A 27,049-nucleotide genomic window follows, 5' to 3' on the forward strand; every position below is an offset into this window, starting at 1 on the left:
TTTCTTTTGTTGTCCAATAGATTGTGTAAAATGCTACAAATTTGATCAAGCACGCCGTAAAATTCGTCACCCATGATTTGGCGCCTACATCAGTGGTCTAACGACTCTTCGCGTTCTCGGCACTAGTTCCAATATGTCGCTTAAAGAGTTGCCACATATGATGTTAGGTAAGCTGAGGTCAGTTAACTGACTGATGGGGCACGGGAGCTACTGCTATGATCAAAATGTATGCATTACTAAGACATTCTAGACGGACCTAGAGACGGACAATCGAAAGGAAAACGAGTAGGGTAATTTTCCAATTGTTGCACAGCTAAAAACTCGCCTATTGTTGCACACTCCATGTTATTCTTATGAGGTGTGCAACAATTGGCGAATTTTTAGCTGTGCAATAATTGGAAAATTATCCTATTTAAGAATATGACTTCAATCTATCAATATCTATCAATCGCAATACATATAACTGTGGTATGTAATCTAGAACATTAGAACACGTTTGTTTTTTGCAAATATGAGTATCCATCTTGGTATCAAATGGTTATGTACATCAAAGAACGTAAGAAAACGTCTGAATCTAATGTTTTTTCATCAACATACATCAGAAATACGTTTGAATCTAATCTATTTGCACATCATAAAACATTTAAAAACGTTTTAAACTAATGTCTGAATTTACGTCAACATACATCAGGAAACGTCTGAATCTGATGTTTTTTACATCAACATACATCAGAAATACGTTTGAATCTAATGTATTTACACATCATAAAACATCTAAAAACAACTAAAACAAATGTCAAAATTGACGTCAACATACATCAGGAAACGTCTGAATCTGATGTTTTTTACATCAACATACATCAGAAATACGTTTGAATCTAATGTATTTACACATCATAAAACATCTAAAAACGTCTAAAACAAATGTCAGAATTGACGTCAACATACATCAGGAAACGTCTGAATCTGATGTTTTTCACATCAACATACATCAGAAATACGTTTGAATCTAATGTATTTGCACACCATAAAACATCTGAAAACATCTAAATCCGATGTCTCAATTTGCATCAATATAACGTATAATTCTAATGTTTTTTACATCTACATACATAACAAAACGTTTGAATCTAATGTTTTTGCACATCATGAAACATCTGAAAACGTCCAAATCTATTGTTATTTTACATCAACATACAAAAGAAAATCGTTAGAGTTTTATGTTTTTTGCACATCAAAAAACATTTGAAAACGTCAGATTTTGATGTTTCGGATTATTTGCTTGACATCAGAAAAACGTTTGATTTCCTGATGTATACATTATGTTACCTTGCATAAACACATCTGAATCGTAATGTTTTCTAATGTTCAACATCAGAAGTACATCAAACCTTGATGTTGATGTATACATTGAAATTTAACGTCAGGCTAATGTAAATTTTTATTCGGGTAATCTATAGCCTTACGCCTGGCATCCACGCACCAATGTGTGAACCCATTGCCAACCATATTCCACCAACGCTCCGACATCCGCATGAATTTGTGCAGACGCAGAGGTATATTTGGTCTGCTGTGGATTCTTCATTACACCAACAAAACTAGCCATGAAAAAGTTTGTCACTTCTCAGGTCATTTTGACAGACCACACACATGCACGACTAAAATGGATCATATAATTCTACTTTTTCGATTTTGTTGCCGTCCTTTTCTTGCTCATATTACATCTGTCAAAACGACCTGAGAGTTGTCAGTCAGTTTGAGGTAAGGTTCGTTGGCGTACCTACAATGATCAATTTCTCTTCATCGATTTTCTCTTTGGATTACTTTGAATTACGACAAAAATTCGGATGATCTCTCGGTGTGTTTCGATGAAGGACAACTAGGACTAGCATCTAAAACAACAAAAACTACCGAAAATGATTTGCCGGCCAAGTTATTAATCAAAGAGAAAATCGATGAAGAGAAATCGATCATTGTAGATACGCCCGTATGATACTAAGCGTGAGAAACGATTGCAATCATCACTTCCTTCCCCTTCCCCGCATTGACCTACAACCTGACGTGGCAGGCGCCATTGTGGCCTAAAATAGAAGACCACCAACACTAACACATTGAAGATGACGACTCAGAGGGATGCCTTCAGGAGTTTTATCAACGATTTCTACAGAAGATCTCTCAGATATTCGAACAGAAATTTTTCCAGCGATTAGTCCAAGAGTTCCTTCAGAGATTCCTCCAGAAGTTTCCCCAGGATTTTTTTTCTAGAATTCCAAATTGGGATTTCTCCTGACGTTCCTTCAGGTGTCTCTCCAATTCAGAGATTCTTCCAGGAGATTCAGGGATGCCTCCATGAGTTCCATCAAGAGTTGCTTCTGAGGTCCTTTTTCTCCATAGATCCCTCCTGAAACTCCTTCAGGGCTGACCACAGGAGTTCCTTCATTATGTTCTCATAAAAAGTGTGAGAAAAGCTTCCCACTTAAACACATGGGAGTCAATGTTCATCAGCAATTCCCAAAAACCGCTGATGAATGAAGACGATCCTCCCATCATGTCGAGTCTATACGATCTCATCGACACGAATCGGCTGCAGTAACATTCTCTCTCCCCCCGGACCCGGATCAGCACAGTAAAACCACTCAGCACTAAAATGTGTAAGCCCTACTCATAAGTGCATAATTTCCAGACCACACAAAAATGTGTTACAGTTACACATTCTCAAAAAACAGCTCGTACACTCGTCTAGATGCGAAATGTCGATTTTTTTTTGTTTTCCAAGGTCACTAGTAAACCAAGCTAGATTGCTGTACATAAATTTTTGCTAATTTAACGATTTTGCGGACACAGGAGCTGATTTTGTGAATGTGCAAGGGTTACACATTTTTGGTGTAGTCTGGAAATTATGCACTTTTGTGCTGAGCGGCGTTAGCGTGAGTACGAACAACATCGCAATCAGTCGGACATTGTCCCGTAGATGGGCTGCATCGAGCCCGAAACCGGTCGGCATTAAGGTAATTTTTTAATTATTTTGACGATTGTAAGAACCATAAGTGTCGTGTCTTGTCTCGCGTCGCGTTTCGTGAATGATGTTCTACGGGTGGCTTTTTTTAAGCATTCCTCCAAGAATTCTTTCAGAAATGTCGCCTGGAGTACCCTGTGTGGTTCTTCCTGAAATTTATTCGGGAAATCCTCTTGGAATCCCTTTAAAATGCTTCGTTTATATTGTCCAGGAGTTCTTTAAGGGTTTTCTCTAGAAGATCCTTCAGGTTTTCACACTGAAGTTCCTTCAGGGTTTTTCTGAGAGTTCCTTCAGAGATTTCCCTAATAGTTCCAGGAAGATTCAGGAATGCCTCCATGAGCTTCATCAGGGATCCCTTCAAAAGTTCCCTTAGATATTCCAACGGGAGTTCCCGCAGAACTTAGTGCAGAAGTTCCATCAGAGATTCTTTTAGGAGGATTCAGGGATGCCTTCAGGAGATCCATCAGGGAAGGATCTAGAAGTTCCGACAGGAATTCCTACAAGAGGTTCTTTAGAGATTAGTCTAGGAATTCCTCCAGTGATTCCTTCTAAAGTTCCATCAGGAAGTCCTGCAGGAGTTCTTTGAGGGATTCATGTATTCGTGCAGATGTTTCTTCAGAGATCTCTCCAGAAGTTTCTTCAAGGATCTCTCCAGGATTTCCTTCAGAGATGCGTACAGGAGGATTTAGAATACCTTTTGGGACAATTCAGAGATTCCTCAGAAGTTTCTTCAGGGAGTCATACAGAACTTCCTCCAGGGATGAGTGTAGAACTTCCTTAAAAGTTTCAACCAGAAATTTCTTCAAAGACTTCTTTAGGACTTTAACCAAGCATATCCCCAGGATTTCCTTGAATTTTCCCATGGAATTTCTAAGACACAGCACCGTCTTCAACCAGAGGTTGCACAGACTGAACGATTACAAACATAAGACAACAGACAACACACGAAACCCCCATTTTTCGTTTGACGAAAAGTTTTCACCGACTGGAACGGGAATCGAACACGCACTCCGAGGCTTACGAAACGGCTAGACGACTGACGCCCCTAACCACACGGCCACGAAGCCACCAAGATTCGAGATTTCCTCCTAGGATTCCCAGTAATACTGCCGGTGATTGCTCCTGGAAGTCCTTCGAAGATTCAGCCTGGACATCGTTCGAGAATATTTCCTGGAAGTCCTCCAGAAATTCCTCCTGTAAATCCTTCCTCAAAAAAAAATCGGGAGTTCCTCCTGGAATTTCTTCGGGGATTTCTAATGGAATTCCTTTCTTGAAAATCCTTCTGGGATTCTTCCTCATTTTTTTAGATTTCTGCTGGAATTACTTTGGAGATTCCTTCTGGAATTTCTTTGGGAATTCCTAATAGAATTCTTTCGGGGACTCCTGTAGGAATTCTTCAGTGGATTCCTCCTGAAATTTTTTCGAGTTTTTTTTTCTGGAATTCATTAGGGGATTCTTTCTGAAAATTCTTTGGGATTCCCCCAGGAAATTCTTCAAGGATTCCTTATTGAATTTCTTCGGGAATTCTTCCTGAAAATTCTTCGGTTATTTCTTCTAAAATTCCTTTGGTGGTTCCTCCTGAAAATTCTTCGGGTATTCCTTTTCGAATACCTTTGGAGATTCCTGTGGAAATTCTTTGGGAATACATAAGTGACCCGATTTTATCAGCCCCCTTTTGGAACACATTGTTTGCTCTCTTCAAAAACTTAAACAGTTTTTCAAACTTTTTATTCATCTATGTTCTGCATCGCAGCTGTCGTTCGATGATAAATATTAATAAATTGCTTAAAATGTGATCCTAAGATAATAAGAACAAAAAGTTCGTCGCAAAATGGGGCTGACAAAATCGGGTCCTTACTGTACCTAATGGAGTTCTTTCGGCGTTTCATTTTGGAATTTCTTCTGAAATTCCTTCCAGTTTTTCTCCTGAAAATGCTTCGGAGATTCCTGCTGAAAATTCTTCGAGGATTCCTCTTGAAATTTATTCAGGGATTCCTGCTGGAAATCCATCGGGAATTCTTCCTGATTCTTCTTCTTCCTCTTGTCATTCCTTCGGGAATTTCTCCTGGAATTTCTTTGGGCTTTATCCTGGAAATCCTTCGAGTATTCCTCAAACTTCAAACTGCTAGAATTCCCAAGTAGATTTGTGCTGGAATTGTTTCGGGGATTCCTATTTAAATTCTTCCGGGATTATTCCTTGAAATCCTTCGCAGATTTCTCCTGAAATACCTTCGAGTGTTTCTCCCGGAAATCTTTCAGGGATTCCTCTTGAAAATCTTTCAGGGATTCCTCTTGAAAATCCTCTGAGGATTTCTCCCGAAAATCCTTCAATACTCCTTTTTTTTGGATTCCTGCTAGAACTCCTCTGGAAATTGTTGGAATCCTGTTGGAATTCGTTCGGGGATTCCTCCTGGAATTCCTTCTGGGATCCCTCCTGGAATTGTTTCGGGAATTATTCCTAAATTTCTTCTGTAATTCCATGGATCTTTTTTAGAAAGATTCTTGGTCTACCAGAGATTCCTTCAGGGATTTCTCCACGAGCCATTACAGAGATTCCTTCAGGTGCTTCTGCCTCCTGCAGTTCCTTTAAGGTTCCTTTACTGTAAACTTTGAGTGATTTTGTATATGAAGAAGTTCCAAAAGTCCCATTTTTTATGAAATATGTAGTCTTATTTTTTTAAATAGCTCGCTTGTTCTAAAAAATGCATACATGCAGGCGTTTGACAAGAAATTTCAAAATTTAATCAAACCTTTTAACAGTCGCACTTCGGGGGTGTTGCATTTTTCGGGTTTAGAAGAACAAAATTAAGTTGAGAAGGAAATGTTCTAGTCTGACCGATGCGATGATCAGTTCACAGGCAAACAGACGTCATACTCTTCAAAACGGCTTGGCACATGCATTTAACGATCAATTCAAATTTCATTTGATTTCCGCGAACCTTCCACCAGAGGCGCTATAGCTCGATTGATTTGACGTTCGCCAGTGTACACGTTGCTGAACGATGCAACCGAAAATTACAGGCGATTTGTGTAGTAGTGTGCGTGTTAGACAAACGTCAAATCGAAATTCATCATGGCCGACAGTGTCTCGCGCGGTTCTACCAACAGGTGGCAGTGTGCTCATAGAAAATACACCGGGCAAAAACTTTTGATAAATTTCTTCTAAGAGTTACGATTGTTTGTCTGTGATCAGTTGTATACTGATCAATTTCGCCAAAGTGATATTTTCATTTTTTTTTTTTACTTTTGTAGTAATTTTACTTTGAACAAAATAGTGTCACATAGTTTTATAAAAATCGACCCGGTACTGATTTGCAGAAAATCTTTTGGCAATATTTACTAAGGTATAGGTCTTGTTAACATGTACAGTAGACGTTCGCTCGGTGCAAACGCTTTAACTGCAATGCTTCTTAACTGCAAGTCCGCTAAGTGCAACAATTTTGCAGTTTTCACACCGCTATCCGTCAAACTGAAATGTCAACAGCCGATGCGATGTTTTTCACATGCACTTTTTATGCAATGCGATGTTTTCCGAATGCACATTAGTTGCATACTGCAACAAGTAACAGTTCTTTGACGCCTGTCAGTTGTTGCAGTTATCTAATTTCATTCGGTAAGTGAAACGTAAACATGTTGCAGTTATCGAACGTCTACTGTATACATAAATTTCAAAAAATCAGCATTTATTTTAGGGGATTTAGATCTTAAGATCCATACTCAAGGTATTTTTTTGTGGTATAGGGTAAGTGTGCCGATCGTTGTGGCGTTGTGGTAATGAGGTAATATGATCGTATCGTACCATCTAATGAAGGTTTTCAAAACATTAGTCGGTATACCTATAGTTTTTTATCCAAGACCTGTAACTCATAGTTCATCACAGTTTCAACATTTTCTAATGTCGAAGTAAAAATTTTGCTTCACGAACTGAATCTTGTTGACGCACAGCATCCCAAATCGCGGTTGCTCTTCCAATTAACGCACCAAATCCCATTGATTGATTTCTTTCTTTACATTATCATGCGTAAATTCACTTATTTCTAAGAATACTGAGAAGTATAAAAACAAACTGCGCTGCATCTTGCTGAAAGGTATTGGGATGTTCTCCCAAGTTTGCGTAATTCTGTGTTATCTTTTTCAACAAGGGCTGAGATTAAAACTTTACAAAAAAAGGTGTTAAGGAAATAAAGAGGTCAGACCTCCTGAACGATCCTATCTAATCAATCTTCCTTGTTATAAACACGTAACACGTTGTTCAAACCGCCATTCAGGAAGACAATCTTTTTCAACAAATACCGTTAGGACACCGTTTATGGTTCGCCAAAAAAAAACAAGAAACAAACATGCAAGTCGACATTGCTAAAATCTACCGCACCCTGACCTTCAGACCTTCACCACCAGCAAAAACAGATCTTACTGTGATGGATCATTAATGAAAACCCCCGCACACATGTCCCGGTCTAGCTAGGTATAGGCAAGTGATCGCAGATCCCACGAGAAAAAAAACACGCGCGATCGTCATTACTCACCGAGGTGCGACACATCAGCATTCACCAACGACGCGATCAACGCGACCAAAATGCCGGCACAACAAACGGATGTCTTCAGATTCATCCTGGTTCGATCTATCGTGTCTGTATATAGATTTTTTTATTGATCACACTTTTCTAGCAAGTGATTGTACTCGCCAACAATCTTTTCTGGACACTGAACACACAGCAGCACACGCCCGGAACGAGGTAGCTAGCAATAAGCCCTGACCGATCGGTTCGAGATGATCTTCACGACTGACTGATTCGCGAGTGGTGCGCGATCGTTATTAGAGGTGTTGTAGACGAACCACCACGAGCCACAAGGCAGAGGGAACTTATTGATGACTCCGAAACGATCGCAGCAGCGTGAATGGATGGAAGTGATCGTGCTGCTGCAGTACGGCAGCAAGCAGTGATTAAGAATGAATCCGGCAAGGAGATGACGTCATGTATTTTATTGATCGATGTCGTTGTTGATCGGATCCTTTCTCAATCAAATAATAACTAGATTGGCGATGAGGGTTCTCCCCTGGTTCTTTTTGGGCTCTTGCGTTTGACCACAAAAAATGATTTATACGATTTTATTTGCTATGACAATTTCAGCTTTCAAATGTGCAACGCTGCCGTCGAGCAACTTTTAGACACGCTTAGTGAGCTCGTTTCATGTTATTATTTTTATACTGCTTCTGAAATAAATTTTCCTGATTGTGTTGTTCTTTACAGAGAAGAACATTAATCAAGACAATTAGATGATCGGCATTGAACCACAAAAACCCCACAACAATTGGTGAGATCTTTCCAATATTATTTATTTATAAATAATTCTACTTCAGTATATTTACTGTATAACTGCATATAAGTTGGAAATTCGCTATTTTCAACATCCTTTCATCTATTGGAAGATGCTTCAGTTCTGGGCTCTTTCTAAGTTGATGAAGGGATTTATAAATGCTTGCAAGGACTTGGCCAGGTGTATGGAGCTGAGTGAATCTATGACATTGTAGATAGTAGCGACATCAGCAATGTCAATGGAAATATTCAACTTTGCAACTCCATCCAAGATTTGTGCAAGTATTCATGCTATGCTATGCTATGCTATGCTTCTGAAATAAATTTTCCTACTATGGTACCTCCAACTTATACTAAATTCATTCTTTCCTGACATCGACGTTGGAGCTCAGCTTTGGAGACCCGGTTGTATGGTCAATCATGGGCGAAGCCAGAGGTGAGCAGGGGGGCCGTGCCCCCCCCCCCTGGCCACCAGATTTATTTGTTTTTAAATCGAGCCAACTGAAAAATTGTCATTAACTCAGAGTTGCAGAAAAAATATCTAAAAAAAACATTCTAATAATTAAGGTTTTATCCACAATTATCAAACCTTTTTTACTCGAGAACCACTGGAAATTTCGCCAAGTATTTCTTTATGAGAACCACTTCAATCTTATCATAGAATTTAACCAAATAACAAGCTTGGTTGAATGGTTAAATTTTATGATGTTTATTTATGGAATACAAAAACAGCATACCCAATATTCCAGATATGCCGGAACCGGTCGCGGTAGTGAAAAAGAAGGACTTTGTAGAACTATATACTGCTCTAGAGTGCAGTTATGCCGTACTGCTATACGAATTTCCACTAATATTCAATTCAAACAAACGTTATTCTAAGAGCAAAATACCTGGAATTTCTTCACGAATACTTTCAAGAACACCTTCAGAAATTCCTTTCGACATTTATTCAGGAACTTCTTCAGGGATTCTTTCAGAAATTCCACAAGGGACTTCTCCAGGAGTTTCTCCTTCTTGAATTCTTCCATGGGCATCTTGCAGGATTCCGATAGTGATTGTTTCAGGATTTGTTCCAAGAAATGCACCAAGAATTCCTCCCACGATTTCTTCAGATTTTTTACAGATACTTCTGCAAGGATGTATCGACGAACTCTTCCAGGATTTTTTCGATAACTTCCTTCACTAGATATTCCTCCGAGGATTTATCCTGGGATATCTATAGACGTTCAGAGCAGGAATATCTTCCAGAAACCCTTACAGGAAAATTTATCAGAGATAATATAAAAAATAATCCAGGAGTTCCTTAAAACATTGTACAAAACAATCTGTTTTGAGTCCATGTAAAGATTCGAACAATAATTCGACCAAAAATTATTGCAAACATCGATTCTTCCATCCTCCATAATTTTTCCAACAAAAATTCTGCCAGGAATTTTTTAAGAAAGTTTTCCTGGGTTGTTCTTAGGAATTCCTTATGGGATTGCTTCCGAGATTCCTCATGGGTTTTCTTCAGGAATTTCTCCATGTTTTCCTTCAATAACTCCTCCAGGGATTCACCGGGGAATTTCTTCTGTGTTTCTTCCAGGAACAACTCCACGGAACTCCACGGAGTTCCTCTTGGAATTCTTTCAGGAAGTCCTCCAGGAATTATTCCAGTAGTTCCTTCAGAGACTATTTAGGGATTCCCTTGAGAATGCCTCTAGGAATTGCTTCCGGGATTCCTCCTGGGGTTTCTTCAGCAACTGCTACAGGGATTATTCAAGGATTCCCTCCAATGCATCTTCTTATTCTTATTCCTTCTAAATTCCATTAGGATTTCTCCAAGGATTGCACCTGCAATTTCTTCAGGAATTCTTCCTGGGATTCCTACAGGAATTTGTCAAGGGATTCCTCCATGAATTTCTACAGAGATTCCTCCAGAAATTGTTTCAGGGATTCCTCTAGGAATTGCTGAAGGGAATCCTCTAAAAAATCATCCAAAGATTCCTTCAAAAAAAAACCTCTAGAAATTCCCCCAGAAACTCTTCCAGGAATTCTTCCAGAGATTCCTCTGTTAATCCCTAAAGGCATTTCTCTAGGATATCCTCCAGGAGTTCCTCCATGGATTCCTCCAAGATATTCTGCAGGGCTTAACTCGGGAAATCCTTCTGTGATTCTTTCTGGAACAACTTATTTTGAAAATTCCTACAAAGATTCTCCCAGGAACTCTTCTTAAGATTCCTTCAGGATTTCTTCCTTGTATTCTGTTTGGGAATTTTCTTAGGAATTGCTTCTCTTCTATGGATTCCTCCAAAATTTCTCCAAGAATTCCATCTCCGATTTCTTCAAGAAATTATTCCTGGTATTTCTCTACGATTTTTTAAGAGATTTATCCACAAATTTCTTCAGGGATTCCTCTAAGAATTCCTGCAGGGATTTCTCTAAAAATTTCTTCAGGAATTCATCTAGCGATTTCTCAAGAAACTCCGCTAGAATATTCTCTAGAGATTTCTCCATAAGTTCCTCTGGAGATTCCTTCAGGCATACTTCTAGGAAATTCTTCAGGGATCCATCCAAGAATTCCTACAAGATTTTTTTTCAGAGATTCCTCCAAGAAATCCTTCAGGTTTTCCTCAATGCATTCCTTCAGGACTTCCTCCATGCATTCCTCCAGAGATTCCTCTAGTAATTGCTTCCGGAATTCTTTCAAGAATCCCACCAAGGATTTTTTTTTTTCTAGAGACTCCTACAGGAATTCATTCCAAGATTTCTCCAGGAATTACTTCAGGGAATCCTCCAAGAATTCCACCAGGAATTCTCAAAGAATTCCACCAGGAATTCTCCTAGGCACTCTTTCAGGAAATTTTCCAGGCATTCTTCCAGGGATTCCTCCTTGGATTCTTGCAGAGATTTCTCCAGGATTTTTTTTCAGTGATTCCTCCAGGAAGTCCACCAGATATTCCTCCAGGAGTTGCTTCAGGGATTCCTCCAGGAATTCCCCAGGGGTTTCTTCTGGAATTGTTGCAGGAATTTTTCCTGGGATTCCTTCAGAAATCCACGCAGGCATTCCTCCAGGATTTCATCCAGGAATTTCTCCAGGGTCTCCGCAACGAATTTCTCCAGGAGTTTCTTCAGAGAGTCCTTCAATAATTCTTGCAGGATTTACTCTAGGAATACCTTTAAGATTTTTTTTTTCAGGAATTCCTCCAAGAATTCTTGCAGATTTTTCTGCAGAAATTGCTACATGGATTCCCCAAGGAAATTCTCCAGGGATTTTTCCAGGGATTTCTTTAGAAATTCCTCCAGGAATTTCTCAGGGGATTTTTACAAAAATATCTCCCAGAGTTTCTCTTGAGTTTACCTCAGAAATTCATCCAGTAATTGCATCAAGAATTTCTCCAAAGATTCCTCCAGGAATTTCTTCAAGGATTCCTGCAGCAATTCTCAAAGGAAAACCTCCAGGTATTCCTCCAGAATTTAATTCAGGAATTTCTCCAGGAACTCCTCCAGGATATTCTCCTGGAATTACCCCAAGAATCTTTTCATGAATTCGTCCAGTAAACTCCTGGACATCCTTCAGAAATCATGTCAGAAATTTCTCCAGGATTTTTTTTCAGAAATTCTTCCAGAACATTCTCCAGAAATACATTCAGTAATTTTTCATGGATTCCTCCAGGCATTTTTAAAGGAATTTCTCCTAAGATTCCTTAATGAATCGCTTCAGGGTTTCCTCCAGGGGTTTCTCCAGGAAATCCTTCAGAAATTCCTCCAAGGATTCTTCCAGTAAATCCTCTAGAAGTTTCTTCAGAAATTCTTCCGGGAAAATCTCCAGAAATACCTTCAGTAATTTTTCAAGGATTCCTCCAGGAATTTCTGTAGAAATTCCTCCAGGAATACCACGGGAATACCTCTAGGAATTCTTCCAGGCATTCCTCCAGGATTTTATCCAGGAATTTCTCCAGACAATTCCTCTAGGGATTTCTCCATGCATTTCTCCAGAAATTTCTCCTGAGATTCCATCACGAATCCCTTCATGAATTTCTCCAGGGATTTTCGCATAGATTCCTCCAGGAAATCCTTCGAAGATTCCTCCAGGAAATCCTCCAAAAGTTTCTCCAAGGATTCTTCCAGGAAATCCCCTAAGGGTTTCTTTAGAAATTCTTCCAGGAGGAGAACTTCCTGGAATACCTTCAGCAATTTTTCAGGGATTCCCCCAGATATTCCTCCAGGGATTTCTTTACAAGTTTCTTCAAGGATTCCCGCTGGGATTTCTTCAGAATTCCATCGAGGATTTCTCCAGGAATTCCTCCAGAAAATTCGGTCCAGGAGTTTCTTAAGGGATTTTCAGATATGGAAATCACCCAGAATTTCTCTGGAGATTCCTCTAGTAATTTATCCAGTAATTCTTCCGAAAATTTCTCTAGAGATTCCTCCAGCAATTCTCACAGGAATACCTTTAGGAATTCCTTCATGCATTCCTCCAGGATTTTATCCAGAGATTCCTGCAGGAAATACCCCAGGATTTTTTTTCAGGAATTCCTCCAGGAAATTCTCTAGGAATTTCTCCTGGACATCCTTCACAAATTATGTCAGCAATTGGGTTGTTTAGTGAATTAAATATTGCCATTTTCTTTAGCCTAATCGAAAGAGTTCATTTTTCTGAGCATAAGGTGATTTTTTTGCGTCTCGATTCATTTGTTTTGATGGTTGAATGAACAAAACAGTTTTAATTTTCGTGGATAGAATGACAGTTCAATCGATAAAGTGACAGTTCGCCCCGAACAAAAAATTTTCCCCATACAAACTTCAAATGCATTTTAAAAATAGTTTGCGGGCACCAAAAATGATGAAATTTTGGATTTCGACTAATTTTTGGACGGAGATTCCGATTATGCAGCAATCTGGTTACCCCTAAAGAACCCAATTCCTCCAAGAATTTCTTTAGAAAATCCTTAAGAGATTTCTTCAGAGATTATTCCACGAAATTCTCCAGGAATACCATCGGGATTTTTTTGCAGGGATTCCTCCAGGCATTCCTCCGGGAATTCATTCAGAGATTCGCCCAGGAATTGCTTTAAGGGTTCCTCCAGGGAATCCTCCAGAAATTTCTCCAAGGGTTCTTCCAGGAAATCCTCCTAGAATTTCTCAAGGGACATTTTCAGAAATTTCTCCAGCAATTTCTCCAAGAATTCATTCAAGAAATTTCTCCAGGATTTCATGTAGGGTCTTATTCAAGAATTCTTCCTAGAATTACATCAGGAATTTGTTCAGAAGTTTTTCCTGGATTCCCTCTAGAGATTTTCTCAGGAATTTGCTTCAGGGATTTCTCCAAGAACTCCCCCAAGGATTCCTTCTGAAATTTCTCCATGATTTCCTCTAGGAATTCTAGGAAGATTGCTTCTGTTTTTTTTCTAGGGATTTCTCCCAGAGTTCCTCGAGGAATTTCTCCAGAACTTTCTCCAAGGAATCCTCCAGAAATTTATCTAGGATTTCTTCTAGAATTTCCTCATGAGATCTCTTCAGATATTTCTCTAGGTATTCGTCCCACAATTTATACAGGAATTCCTCCAGGTATATTCTCAGAAATTTCTCCATGGATTCCTTCGGGAATTCCTCGAGAGATTCTACAGGGCTTCCTTCAGGAATTCATACAGGAACCAGGAAATTCTAGTCCTAAAAATTCTTAATCTTCCAGAAATTGCTCACCGCTACCAGCACCACGTTGATTTATGTAGATCAGGCGAGTTTTTTCACTTATTGTACAAAATACAACAGCGTGACTGCTGAAGGATCAAATAACACTTTTAGAATATAATGTTATTATATTCAATTTCATCTTATTGCGTATAGGTATGGAAGCTAGTACAGGCACAAATTTGCTTGCCCCTCCCTGACCAAAAAGCTGGCTATGCCCTTGTGGTCAATATGTATGAATTATACTTACTTAGAGACCCATAGTACCTAGAGAACTGTTCTCTTTTTGTATTTCTATAATCTCAGCATAAAGCAAAATAGAGTTACAGTCAAGTGTCCTCATAGACGCTGACATCAACTCTAATTAATCAATGGTCTGGGTTCCTGTGATGAAACTCTGGTGATGATCGTTTTTTTATTGAATTGGCTTCTTTAGCGATGTTGAGATTATACCATATTCTAAATCTGCATGCAAAACTGAGCCAAAATCCAAATTTTCATGAATTTGAAAAGGTGCTCTTTCGTATAAAATCAAAAAAATCGATACATTTTTCTTAATTTAACAACCCAATTAGGAAATCTGCATTCAGATACCCGAGAGGTGGGTCCTCGGGTAATTTGGGGATCGACACACTAAAACATCATTCTCTCGTTTTTCTTAACTTTGTGGTACGCCCGTTAGCATTGGCGAAGCCAGCATTTTCGCTTTTCATAGTTATTCTCCTAAACATACACCAGGAAGAGAAAGATGGTAGAGGAGTTCACTTGCCTCCTCTTCCATTCTGCTTTTTCTCTTGCATGTTTAGCTGGCTCCAGTGCCGGATTTGGGGGAGGGGGCGGTCAGGGGAGCCAGGGCCCCAGGCCCCCACATTTTAGGGGCCCCCACTGTAGTATCGGGGATTCCCGGGACAGTGAATAACAACACGTCTAGGTCATTCGGTCTCTCAAACACTTCTGCTCTTTATTCGTCTATTCTTGTACTGCCACAGCTCTTAGAGTTAGACATCAAAACCGGCAAACATTAAATAGGGGTTACATATAAGCGTTACGATACTACATCACTTTTCTCTTTTTATTATATTTTAACTTGTTAATCAAAATCAAACTTTACACATAGTCTCGCAAATATCCTGGTTGCCGCGTTGGTCGTTTTGATCTGGATTCTGTTTCGGGTAAATCAACAGCACTTCGTTTTGTAGCTCCGCTCCCTTGAAGATTCGACGGGTTGACGCACGTACCTCCAGGCTCGCCTTCACCAATAACTCGTTGCAAATGAGAAACATGTCTCCGATATGCTGTACCCGTGTCTTCTGATGCCACTACTACATCTCCTCCTTTCCTTTTGATGACATCATAGACCACGGGCTCGAACGTCGTAGCTAATTTGTTAGGTTTCGTCATCCGTTTGACAAGTACCTTGTCGCCTTCTGTGATAGAGTTTGGTTTGGCATTTCGTCGTTCATCGGCATATAGTTTTCCCTTCTCCTTTTTTTCTCTGTCCCTGTCGGCCGTTTCTTCGTCGATTTCTTTTGGCTGGTTAATAGAAGGAACCTTATCGCGAATATTGTAGCCAAACAGCATCTCCGATGGAGTTTTTCCCGTCGTCGAGTGTGGGGAGGATCTGTACATGAGCAAATATTTGTTAAGTTCACTTACCCAGTCTGTGTTTGTGGCTTGACTGATGGAGAGTCTCTTCAATATCGACCTATTTTGCCGCTCCACCTCGCCGTTTTGCTGCGGCCAATAGGGCGTAGTGCTTATCAACTTGATGTTACTAGATTCACAATAGTTCCGAAACTCCTCGCTGGTAAATTGCGGGCCATTATCAGCAGTAACTGTAACCGGAAGTCCGAATCGAGCGAAAATTGTCGACAAGCGCTTAATTGTTTCAGTGGAGTCTGTTTTCTTCATTATTTCAACTTCGATATATCGACTGAAGTAGTCGACTACCACGAACAGATAATGTCCGGATGGGAGTGGCCCAAGAAAATCGATAGCAACATGTTGCCAAGGTTGCGATGGTAACTCTTTTCGCTTCATAGGCTCTGGTGGTGCAGGCGCTGCCACTAATGCGCATCCACGACAGCCTTTGACATACTTCTCGACTTGAGTGTCCAATTTTGGCCACCACACCTTAGCACGCAGTCGCTGTTTCATTATCGTCATTCCCGGGTGGCCCTCGTGAGCCAAATCTAGGGTCCGCGCTCTCAGGTTCTCAGGGATGACCATTCTAGTTCCACGGAGCAAAATTTTCCCAGCAAAGCATAGCTCAGAACAGAAAAGCTTGAACGGAGTAGCAGCTTCACACCATTCTCCCTGTTGCAAACCAATTCCGACTGCTTTAATTGCTTCATCACGTTCAGATTCCTGTTCAATTTCCGTCAACTTCAGCGCGACTGGAGCAGCGTTAATCGCAACCCAATTCACGTAATGTTCCGTATATTCTTCGAATGGCTTTCCGCTCTGCTCTGAGGTAACTGCCAGTCGCGATAGAGGATCCGCAATGTTCGATTTTCCGGGGCGGTAGATGACTCTTCCCTTGTATGTCAGCAATCGAACCACCCACCTTTCTATCCGCGCACATGGTTTCGATTTCGGCCCAAAAATTGCCTCCAAAGGTTTGTGGTCGGTAATCAAATCAAAAGAACGACCGAACAGATAATAATGGAACCGTTCAACGGCCCAGACAAGCGCTAACGCTTCCTTTTCTATCTGTGCATACCGTTTCTCTACATCCGTCAAACTCCTACTCGCATACGAAATTATTCTGGGACCTTTGTCGTTGATTTGAATAAGCACGGCCCCTAACCCAACAGGGCTAGCATCCGCAATCAGCTGTGTACGATCATCCCCATCAAAGTAGCCCAACGTGCACGGATTCATCAAATGCCGCTTGAGTTCTTCGAATGCTGTTTGATGTTCTCGATTCCATACGAATTTGCTCTGATGTCTAGTTAACTGTCGAAGAGGCTCCGTTAGGGTGGCCAGGTTTGGGATGAATTTCCCAACGTAATTTACTAGGCCCAAAAAACTTCTGGTTTCCTCGGCAGTTTTTGGCTCACGAAAATTTTTAATCGACTCCAATTTGTCAGAGTCCGGTGTAATTCCGTTGTCTGACAAAAAATGTCCCAAAAATTTAAGCTCGGTTACACCGTAAACGCATTTGCTATTATTCAGCAAAACGTTCATATCACTCATCCTACGAAGAACCATTTGCAACCGTGCATCGTGTTCCTCTTGGTCTGCCCCGAACACTATAACGTCGTCAATGAAATTAACGCAGCCTTCGCACCCACATAGAATCTGTTCCATAATTTTCTGGAACAACTCAGGGGCGCAGTTGATTCCAAACATCAACCTGGTGTATCTGTACAGCCCTCGACGCGTGATAAAAGTTGTTATCTCTCGGGACTTCTGCGATATTTCGACCTAAAAATAAAACTCATACTTTTATGCTTCAGCTAAAGTCTTTTTATGTTCTAGTTAACTAAATAAATTGACAATGGTTATTAAAATAATAATGAAAGTAATAATCCAAAACTTGAGGGCCGTTAGAGGCTCATTTAACAAAAGTATTGACTGTTCCGTCAAAAGTTCAATGAAAACACTGTCAATTCGAATTACTGGTAAGAAAAACAACAATTAGCCCACCTGGTGGAATGCGTTCTTGACATCCAGTCTGGAAAACACTTTCGCTTTTGCCAGGTGTGGCAAAAAATCTTCAATGGTTGGTAATGGATGGTTCTCCCTCGCAACAGCCTCATTGGCCCGACGCATATCGACACATATGCGTACGTCGTCACCTTTGGGCACCACGACCATCGGAGACACCCATTTAGATGGTTCGTTAACCTTCTCGATGACGCCTTGGGCCAACAGCTCATCAATTTTTCGATCAACCAGGTTTTCTAGTGCCACTGGTATGCGCCGGTACGGCTGAATAACCGGCGTGACCTCTGGATTGATTGGGATATCAACAATCATATCTTTGATGGTACCCAGATGAGATGACGGTGGTTCGTTGATGTTTGATGGACGTTCAACTGTAGTGGATGGTTGATTTTCAGCAGTTGCTGGTGGTCCCGCATCAACCTTGTTGACAGATGTGCTAATCTTCAAGACTCCCATCTCTGTAGCAGTATCTCGACCAATCAAAATCTTTCCGCTCCCCTGCACAACGTAAAATTCAGCCGGCCTGCTGTGATCACCGAGTTGTACGATCGCTGTAAATGCACCGATAACTGGTAACTCGTTGCCGCCATAGGCCTTGAATACCTTTGACACCTCTTTTGTTTGCCCGGAGACCATCACTTTCCTTGATTTCAACGATGCCCAAACTGATTCACTCAGTAAATTGTACTTCGATCCGGAATCAATTACTACTGATGTCAATACACCGCCAATTACACATTGCAATTCACCATTACCGTCAGGTGTCGTAACGTTGAATACGTATTCCGTCTCTGCTTCGACAATATGCTTGACGGTGCTTAAATCTTTGCTTCCAGGCTTACGGGAATCGTTGTCAATCCTTTCTTGTCGACCAAGATCACGCTTTGCACTCGATTCCGCCGGGTACTTACGTTTACGACACTTCTTTGCAAAGTGATCACGGCCGCCACACTTATTGCAGGATTTTCCTCTTGCTGGGCACTTGTCGTCTCTTGCCATGTGTCCAAAATATCCACACCGGTGACACTCCACACGCATTGGTTCGGCAAAACGATTCCTTTTGGCGAATGTGTTTACTTCAATTTTGTTCACTTCACTAGCGGGAGGCTTCTGTTCAATGCCGCTGAAGGACTTCTCCTGTTGCGCCACAGTTTCAAAAATCTTCGCAACCTGCAGCACTTCCTCTAGAGTCGCATCGCCCCGCTTCAGCAATTCTCTCCGCAAGTTGGTCGATTGGCAAGTTTGAATTATTTGGTCCTTCACGTTTTCTTCAACCTTCTCGCCGAACCCGCATCTTTCCGCTTGGATTCGTAGCCTGACCGTGAAAGCATCGATAGACTCACCAGCTTTTTGCTTCATTTGACGAAGCAGGTGTCTTTCGTACGTCGCGTTCTCTTTCGGGAGGAAAAACGCATTCAATTTCGATGTGGCCTCTTCATAACTCGTCATGTTCGGCGTATATTGCTCAATATTTACAAGCGGCCCTCGCATGTCACTATCCGGCAAATCAGGCAACGTCTCGAACAGCTGCTGTACGCTTGGCCCGGCATAATGCAGCAACAAATCCCGCTTCCAGTCATCATCAGTTATTCTGCTCGCCCGGATCATTGTTTCAAATGACCTCAGCCATTTACACCACTCGATTCCGACGTCGTCAGTATGCGATGCGTATTCGAATGCTTGCATCTGCAAACCCAGCGTTCGAATCACATCTGCAACAACAAGAAAGTCACCCATTAGAACGCTTCTTCGATGCCTCGAGCAAAATGAAAGATCTCAAATTTGGCTGCATTAACTCCCTTGTATATTTTCATTTAACTTACACCATAATATTCAATTAATCACATTCAACGCTGTCACCTGAACGACGAAAAATTTACAAATTCAAACGCGTTTCACGATTTAATTTTAGTTTTCTAGGGAACTAGCAATTTGTATTTTGTAAACCGCGATTCAAACACTTTTCAAAACAAATTGTGTTCAACTAATAATGCACTCTGAGTTCAGTGACAGTTCCCAATATTGCGTTCATCTAATAATGCATACTCACTTCAGTGACAGCTCTCGATATTGCGTTCTTCTAATAATGGTCACCAATTTTCACTCCGACAATATTTTTTCTTGTTTTTTTTTTTTTCAACCGGTTCGTAACGTCTGTATCATTCTTCTCCTTTTTCCATCCGCTTTTTTTCCAGCTCTAATACAGAATAGAATCGGTCTTTTTCTACCGCATTGTAGCGTCTGATCTGCATCCGAAAAAAAATCTTCGTGTTCCACCTCACAATAGAATCAGTCTATCTTTCTCTGCCGCATTAAAGCGTCTGATCTATTTCCAAAAAATAAACTTCCTGCTCTACCGCAGAATAGAATCAGCCATTTTATTCCGCATTGAAGCGACTGATCTATTTCAAATACTGTACCTGCTCTACCGCAGAATGACGTCAGACATTTCAGCTTTCCGCATTTAAGCGACTGACCCATTACTTTTAATGATTTTTTTTCTTTGGTGGTTTGATATTTTATACTTACCCAACGAATGCTCCATTTTACCTCGAAGCCAATGTAGTATCGGGGATTCCCGGGACAGTGAATAACAACACGTCTAGGTCATTCGGTCTCTCAAACACTTCTGCTCTTTATTCGTCTATTCTTGTACTGCCACAGCTCTTAGAGTTAGACATCAAAACCGGCAAACATTAAATAGGGGTTACATATAAGCGTTACGATACTACACCCACATTTTAGGGGCCCCCACAAAATACCACTTCAAGAAAAAAATGTGAAGCATGAAAAAAATAATAGTGCAAGAAACTTCTCTTGATTTGTTTTTTTGTCATTAAAACTTCAAATTACAGTCAGGTTTTTTTTTACGCGGGGGATACGTACCGCGTAAAAAAAAAACTCAGTTCAAAATTCGAAAAACCGCGTAAAAAAAGTCTCACCATTTCTCGACGAATCATGCAAAAATAAGACGATGAAATTTTTTTTTTTTGTATGGAGTTTTTTTTACGCTGTTACCGTTGAGAAACGCTAACTATGTTTATTAGTTCTTAAGAATAAATTTGTTAGTATTTGTTGATATAGTTAGAGTAAATTGTTAGTAAATTGATATTCTATTATGTGCTTTTTGTTAGTAAATTATATTGTATGTTAGTAAATGTTATAGAAGGATAATGAATAAAATCAGAACAAAATTTGTTAACACACAATCACCTTACACTGAACAGACCTAACACAACACATACACCAAATGAGCCAAAAAGGGGAAAAGGGTTGCCATGACACCATCCATGCCAAAAAGAGAAATATAAAGGGGAAAGGGGGAAAAGGCAAGAGGGACAGGCTACTGGGTCGAATTGAGCTAAGAGCAAACTCTTTCCGTTCTGACCTCTCGAGGACCCATTATTATAGGCCTATTCAGCCTGGTAGTGGCCACCCGTGGTCCGTGACCGCCTGTGAGGCATCCCGTCCGCCATCTAGGAGGCCCGAACAACGCCCTTCCGTTCGGTTAGTGGCCCTCCCGGACAGCCCGAAGTTCCGTCTGGCGTTGAGGACCCTCCGACGCCCTGAAAGCCCCGTGAACGCCCGAAGTCCTCGGCATTCCCCGTTGAGACCCCTGGACATCAGCCACCACGCCACCCCGGTGGTCAGATCAAGCGCGAAGGTTGTGCCGCGCACCCCGTGATCCCGTCCAAGCCCGTTGGTCCACCGAACGCCCAGGGTACCCGCAGGAAACCACCCCAGTGCTCCACTTCCGGCCGGCCGCAACGTTCCACACAACACACCGACACTCCACACACACAGTAAGTTTGAAAAAATTAAAGAAATAGTTAAAAATCAAAATAGTGTTTTACTTGGGTTCTTGACCAGCGAAACGTGCCGACCCTAAGAGTCTCGCTCGCTAGGCGTGGTCCTTCCGACCCGCCAAGTAACAACGCGGCCGCGTAATTGAAAACCGCGTAAAAAAAGACCTGACTGTACTATCTACTGGCAAGATGTATGTAATATGTTGTGATTCTTTCGAGAAAGGCTGCAATTATTTGTCTATATATTTATGAAATAATGAGCTTTGCTTCCAAATCTTATCATTTCTTTTTTGTGCAATTGCTTAAACAAATTACCGGACATTTTGAAGAAAATCTTCGACTGAATTCAAAAGAATGCCTGCTATATTTGTTTGCTATTTCTCTGTCTTGAAATTTTGGAAATATCTTAAACAATTTATCATAGAGTTGAAGTTAAGGATTTTTTCTCAAAATTGAAAAGTTTTTTGTTTGTGTACTCTAGAGTTTGATTTTACTTAGACAGCTTTCGACTGACTCAAATTAGAGGACACCAACCACTGTTGAAACTTTTTTAGAGAAAATCTAGTATGAATTTTCGAAGAGTTTCTGATTATTTTCAAGAGTTTTAGAATGCATTTTTAAGTTGAGAGATTTGCTGAATCATTAATGTTTTTTTTAGATTTTTTTGGGCACAAACATATCCTCTAAAAAAGGGCCCCCACAACACTGTGGCCCCGGGCCCCCACATTTGTAAATCCGGCCCTGGCTGGCTCCATCAATGCCTTCGAGAAGGGGGGAGTGCAGTACATATATGGAGTACTCTCTCTTGGTAAACTATCCACCAGCACCAGCTTCCGCCTTAAGTTGTCTTCTCTCTCCCTGGAGGATTGAATCGTGATTAGTACTATAGACTATAGGCTACCCGTTGAACTCAAACTCCTGGAAGGGGAGGGCGCCAACTCAACCTACTGGTGGTTGGCCCGTAATTTTTGTCTTTAGTTCAAGTACGATTCGGGACACCGTGGAAGTTACGGAATCCCGCTTGTCCGCTCCCGTACACATCTTTTCAACAATGCTCGAGACTATTGCCGAGATATTTGACATTATCGTCGGCAATACCATAACCACCATGCCTGCACCATTTTTTGCAGGCATAGTCCACGTGGCTATCGAATTTCATCTTGTCATCGATTATGACCCCAGCCCCAATTGCTTCAGTGGGCGCTTGAAATTGATCGTGCACTCGCCTTTTTTTTTGTTCTAAGCCATAGGGGGGAGATCTGCTCAACAGACACCCGAACAGGAAGGTTCGGGTAGTGTGGGGTTAAAGCCGTCTTCAACAACAAAAGGAAAAGCCAGGACTACTCTCTCCTCGACCCACTACACACATTCCTATGGTCGCCAAACCATCCAAGCGTCTCTCCAGAACCACCAAGAAGGCACTGCTTCAGAGAGGGGCTAGTGCACATCGCACCCTCAAGGTTAGCTGCGTAGCCTGCAGCAACGAACATCTATGGAGAGTTTGTCAAGATAGCATCTGGCGCTAATCCAATTTCTCGAGTGGTCCTCACCACTCCCTTTGTCCTTGGAAGGCGGGCAGGGTCAACCCCACACCCGTGCCCAACTGTTTTGCAGGCATCATGAACTGATGCCTACAGCGAGCAGGATCTGAGGAGGAGCGAAACGAACGGCGGGTGGTATTCGCCGCTGCAAAAGCCGCGCTGAAGACCTAGATTATGACTAGCAAAAATGCCTGCTTTGAGGCACTTAGTCTCTGTCAGAGTGCCAATGCGAATCCGTGGGGTGATGCCTACATTGTGATCATGATGGCCAAGACGAGAGGTGTAATAGAAGCCATCTCCAGAGAAGTTGAAGGGGATCATCGAGAGGCTTTTCCTCGTCATGATCCTAGGCCTCCTTTCGTAGGACAGCCGGGGACTGGGGCTGGCGATGAGGAGAGGGTCACCGATGTGGAACTTGCGTAGGCGTATAGGAAAGGCCCCAGGTCCGGACGGAGTTCCGAACCTGTGTTACGTTTTAGTATATTCTGTTGTAAATTGGCACAATTACATTCATAATCAGTTAAACTAGCCACACTCGGAGGAAAAGCAAACCCTCAAATAATGCCCACTCGAACTTACATGCCAACCGCCAATTTAAATTGCACCCCGTTAGACCGACAAACGCTTATGCCGACAAGCCCGACGCTGCTGTCAATCAAGCAAAGCGGCGCGACGAACGCCGCCAACACACATACTGCTGCATCGGGTTCAGAAAACACAAAACTTCTGATCTGCCGCCACGTCACCCAGTGATGCCACATACACAGATTTAGCTAGAATTACACAGATTTTTTCCCATTTTCGCCTACAGATATCTGTGATCACAGATCAAAGATTTTTGCAATAAAAAAGATTTTAAAGATTTTTAAATCTATGACAATGACTTTCGTGAAAAAAAGCTTCATTATAATTTTCAGGTACTCAAATTTAAATAATAGAAATTAAATCTTCTAGTTTGATGGGCTAAGCCATGCCTCAGGCGCATTGTTATCGACGTTCTTGTGGTTTCTGATGATCTTCAGATGCAACCTGGGAGTGTTTTGGTCGACGTTATTCTAAGAACATATGTTTTCCGTTGTTTTTTAAACAAATTATTCAAAAATATTCGATTTTGGAGACATTAACCTATCACAGATTTTTACTAAGATTTTCTGAAATTTCCTACAGATGAAAAAGATTTTTTTGACCAAAATCACAGATGAAAACTGAAAAAATGTGGCAACACTGACGTCACCGCAAAGCATCACTCCACAAAAGTTGTTCGATAGTGTCGGGTGTGCTCATCGTGTGTGGATCGTTTAGCATCCACGAACAAGTAGAGAAGGCGAAAATCAAAGACGGTTAGGTTGAGAGGTCGAGCAGAACCACACGGGAACGGTTGCCGTGTCCCATACGGCACGGTGAAGCACGGACGACACGCCTGGCATCGAACAATCGACAAAAGGTAATTCCCCACGCCAATTGATAGGAAGAGCCAACTAACCTATAAATTTTCTCCAACCAGCACACTCTGGATCGCCACGTGTCTGGAAAGAAACGAAGCTCTCAATCGATCCGAAGCAGCAGGCCAAACGGTGCGGACAGCACGAGAATAATCAAAAACCCCTCTGGGTAAGTCGCCGGCGAATGACCAGCATAATTTATCTGGCTAATAATGCGTAATTCTGCAGGGTTTTTATGTCGCACTGGATTGCGTCACACCATCGCTTTTCGGAGGCGGTAATCACCGGCCAAGGTGCACGCAAGGCCAGGCAGCTTCGATCGGACCAGCAGACCGGAATCAGTTCCCTCGGACGGATCAGCGGAAGCAGGAGCTACAGTTCGGAAAAAGAGCACTCTCGGCTGCCATCACCCGAGAAAGGATCGCCGACAGGCGGCTTCGGAAGAGACCTACGAACACAGGGCATCGCTGTTGAAGTGAGGTTATGCTCCGGATGTAACATCACGGGAAGAAGGCCGTCGGTTCAGAACTGCGAGTGCGAAAGGCGTCGGAAAGAGGCACGTTCCGAAGAGTGCCGGATTCGAGCGAAGCGTCGAGAGGAACAAACACGGTGCTGGGCAGATATCACGGGTGACGTGGCGCAGTGAGGAGAAGCACGTTTGCCGAATGTGCTCGGTTGGCGACGGCGGGCAGGAAGAACCAAAGTGTGGAATGTGACTTTGGTACCGTGAGTACCCGCTAGATTTAAGTAAAAATGAGAGGATAAAGGTAGCGTCAGGTCGTTAGGAGTTAGTGCAGCAGGAGAGCAGGATGATTTCTGCAAAATATATGTGTGGAAAAATGTGATTATGCCTTTTGATTAGTTGGTGCGATAGCCCTCCAGTGTCTGTGCCCTTTTGCTCTTTGGTTAGTCGCTCTACCGAGCCGGGAATTTCACAACACCTGGCCTTAGAAGTAGCTATTGCAGAGGCTCCCGAGATGTTCAGGTCTGCTATGCAGATATGCCTGGGCAAGGGAGTTTCCCAGAAGTATGGAAGAGGCAGAGCCTGGTTCTATTGCCAATGGCGGGGAATCCACCCGTGAGACCCGTCGGCATATAGACCAATATGCTTGATCACACGGCGAGGAAGGTACTCGAAAAGATCATCCTCAGAAGAATGTTGCGGCGCACCGAGAGTGTAAATGATCTCTTGAGTAGCCAGTACGGCTTCCGGAAGAGGAGGTCGACCGTAGACGCTATCCTGTCGGTTACAAAAACCGCCGGGAAAGCACTTGAGTGTAAGAGAAGGGGGATTCGCTACTGTGCAGTAATAACTCTGGATGTAAGGAACGCGTCTAATAGCGCATGTTGGCGAGTTATTGCCAATGCGCTCCTGCATCTGGTAATACCCGGGTACCTGTACAAGATTCTTGGAAGCTACTTCCAGAATCGAGTACTAGTTTACGACACAGGGGTGGGTCGGAAGTGCTTGCACATAACCTCAGGAGTCCTGCAAGGTTCCATCCTGGGTCCGGTGTTATAAGATGTCATGCACGACGAGATGTTGAGGTTAGAGGTCGGGGTGGAAGTGGAGATTGTCGGCTTTGCTGACGACGTTACGCTCGAAGTCTACGGCGAATCGATCGAAGAAGAGGAGTTGACTACTCGACTACCACTCGATCAAGGTTGTGGAGACGTGGATGAGGTCCAGGAAATGGCGGCCCGGCTTGGGGCGCGGCGCTAAGTACCAAAAGCTAGCTGGAAAGTACTTATAGGCTAATGTGCCTGAGGGTTGCTAGCGTGTACCGTACCGTGTCACACGATGCACTCTGCGTCATCACTGCACCTGCGCTGCTGTAGATACTTGTTGTGGCAAAGTTATTTAACTGCGCTACTGCCAGTGAATAGAATTGTCAGACAAAAGAGGCACAAAACAAGCAACAAAGAAGGCGCGACGATTACTCTTTATCTCTATTGGTAACAGATAATGACATGATCTCGATTTTTTTTTTGTTGCAGACAAAACAGAAGCTGGATTTGTTGCGTACTTTTCAACTCGTGAATAATCAATTATTACTAACCCAAAGTCGAAACTGTTTGATGATAGAGCTTCACCAGGGTTGCAGTGTTCACCGACTCGAAGTTACCGTTCGAAAATTGCAATATAAGGCATAAAAATCTCTAAATTCGTGGTGTACGATGTTTATCCTATTATTTTCAAGTTGGGACAAAGATATGTCGCATTTGGTGGATTGTCGCAACAAATGCAGGTTGCGACATTATCATTATTGTTGCGCGATGGTTGAATTTTGATTCACTGGCTACTGCACAAGTGTACAAATCTACACTTGACGAAGCATCGATTCAAGTCGGATTTCACCCACAATGTACTTCATCACAATCGTGGTGTTGGGATTGAGTGTAGGGCTCTCACACACAGGCTTCCGGTTCGAATCCGGCGGGCATCACATTTTTTTTTTCTTTTGCACTGCAATGGATTAAAACATTAATTTGGTTAATTCGATGAATTATTAGTGTTCACAAAAATTTTAAATAAGGTTAATTTTGTTAAAATGAAAAAAAAAATCCTTAGCACAACAAG

At 41.9% G+C, this 27,049-nt stretch overlaps 2 protein-coding genes and 1 long non-coding RNA gene across 6 annotated transcripts in view; 1 reads left to right on the plus strand and 2 right to left on the minus strand.

Moving 5' to 3' along the window:
- LOC109422379 (lysozyme) overlaps nucleotides 1–7,864 on the minus strand; it is a 46,031-nt gene extending 38,167 nt beyond the window's left edge. The window contains exon 1 of the mRNA XM_029860979.2: nucleotides 7,543–7,864. Within this exon, the coding sequence (XP_029716839.1) occupies nucleotides 7,543–7,627 (85 nt within the window). The 5' untranslated portion in view covers nucleotides 7,628–7,864. The remainder of the gene's footprint in view (nucleotides 1–7,542) is intronic.
- A 7,075-nt stretch (nucleotides 7,865–14,939) lies between these two features.
- LOC109425569 (uncharacterized protein K02A2.6-like) lies at nucleotides 14,940–20,431 on the minus strand. 4 transcript variants are annotated; one of them, XM_062860398.1, is made up of 3 exons: nucleotides 20,209–20,431; nucleotides 17,659–19,391; nucleotides 14,940–17,436 (listed from the first exon to the last, which is right to left on the minus strand). In XM_062860398.1, exons 1-3 carry the CDS (start codon nucleotides 20,222–20,224, stop codon nucleotides 15,115–15,117), a joined length of 4,071 nt encoding a protein of 1,356 aa, XP_062716382.1. In that variant the 5' UTR covers nucleotides 20,225–20,431; the 3' UTR covers nucleotides 14,940–15,114. The 4 variants fall into 4 exon arrangements, with proteins under 4 accessions (XP_062716382.1, XP_062716384.1, XP_062716383.1 ...); XM_062860400.1 differs by lacking the exon at nucleotides 20,209–20,431 and adding an exon at nucleotides 19,730–20,202; XM_062860399.1 differs by lacking the exon at nucleotides 20,209–20,431 and adding an exon at nucleotides 19,503–20,202.
- A 1,800-nt stretch (nucleotides 20,432–22,231) lies between these two features.
- Nucleotides 22,232–26,924, plus strand: LOC109408602 (uncharacterized). Its single transcript, XR_009998851.1, has 3 exons — nucleotides 22,232–24,470; nucleotides 24,531–24,637; nucleotides 24,697–26,924. It is a non-coding gene; the product is annotated as an uncharacterized LOC109408602 (long non-coding RNA).
- The last annotated feature ends 125 nt before the right edge of the window (nucleotides 26,925–27,049 follow it).

This window comes from Aedes albopictus, chromosome 3 (genome assembly GCF_035046485.1).
Source record: "Aedes albopictus strain Foshan chromosome 3, AalbF5, whole genome shotgun sequence".
In the NCBI taxonomy this organism is placed as follows: Eukaryota; Metazoa; Arthropoda; class Insecta; order Diptera; family Culicidae; genus Aedes; species Aedes albopictus.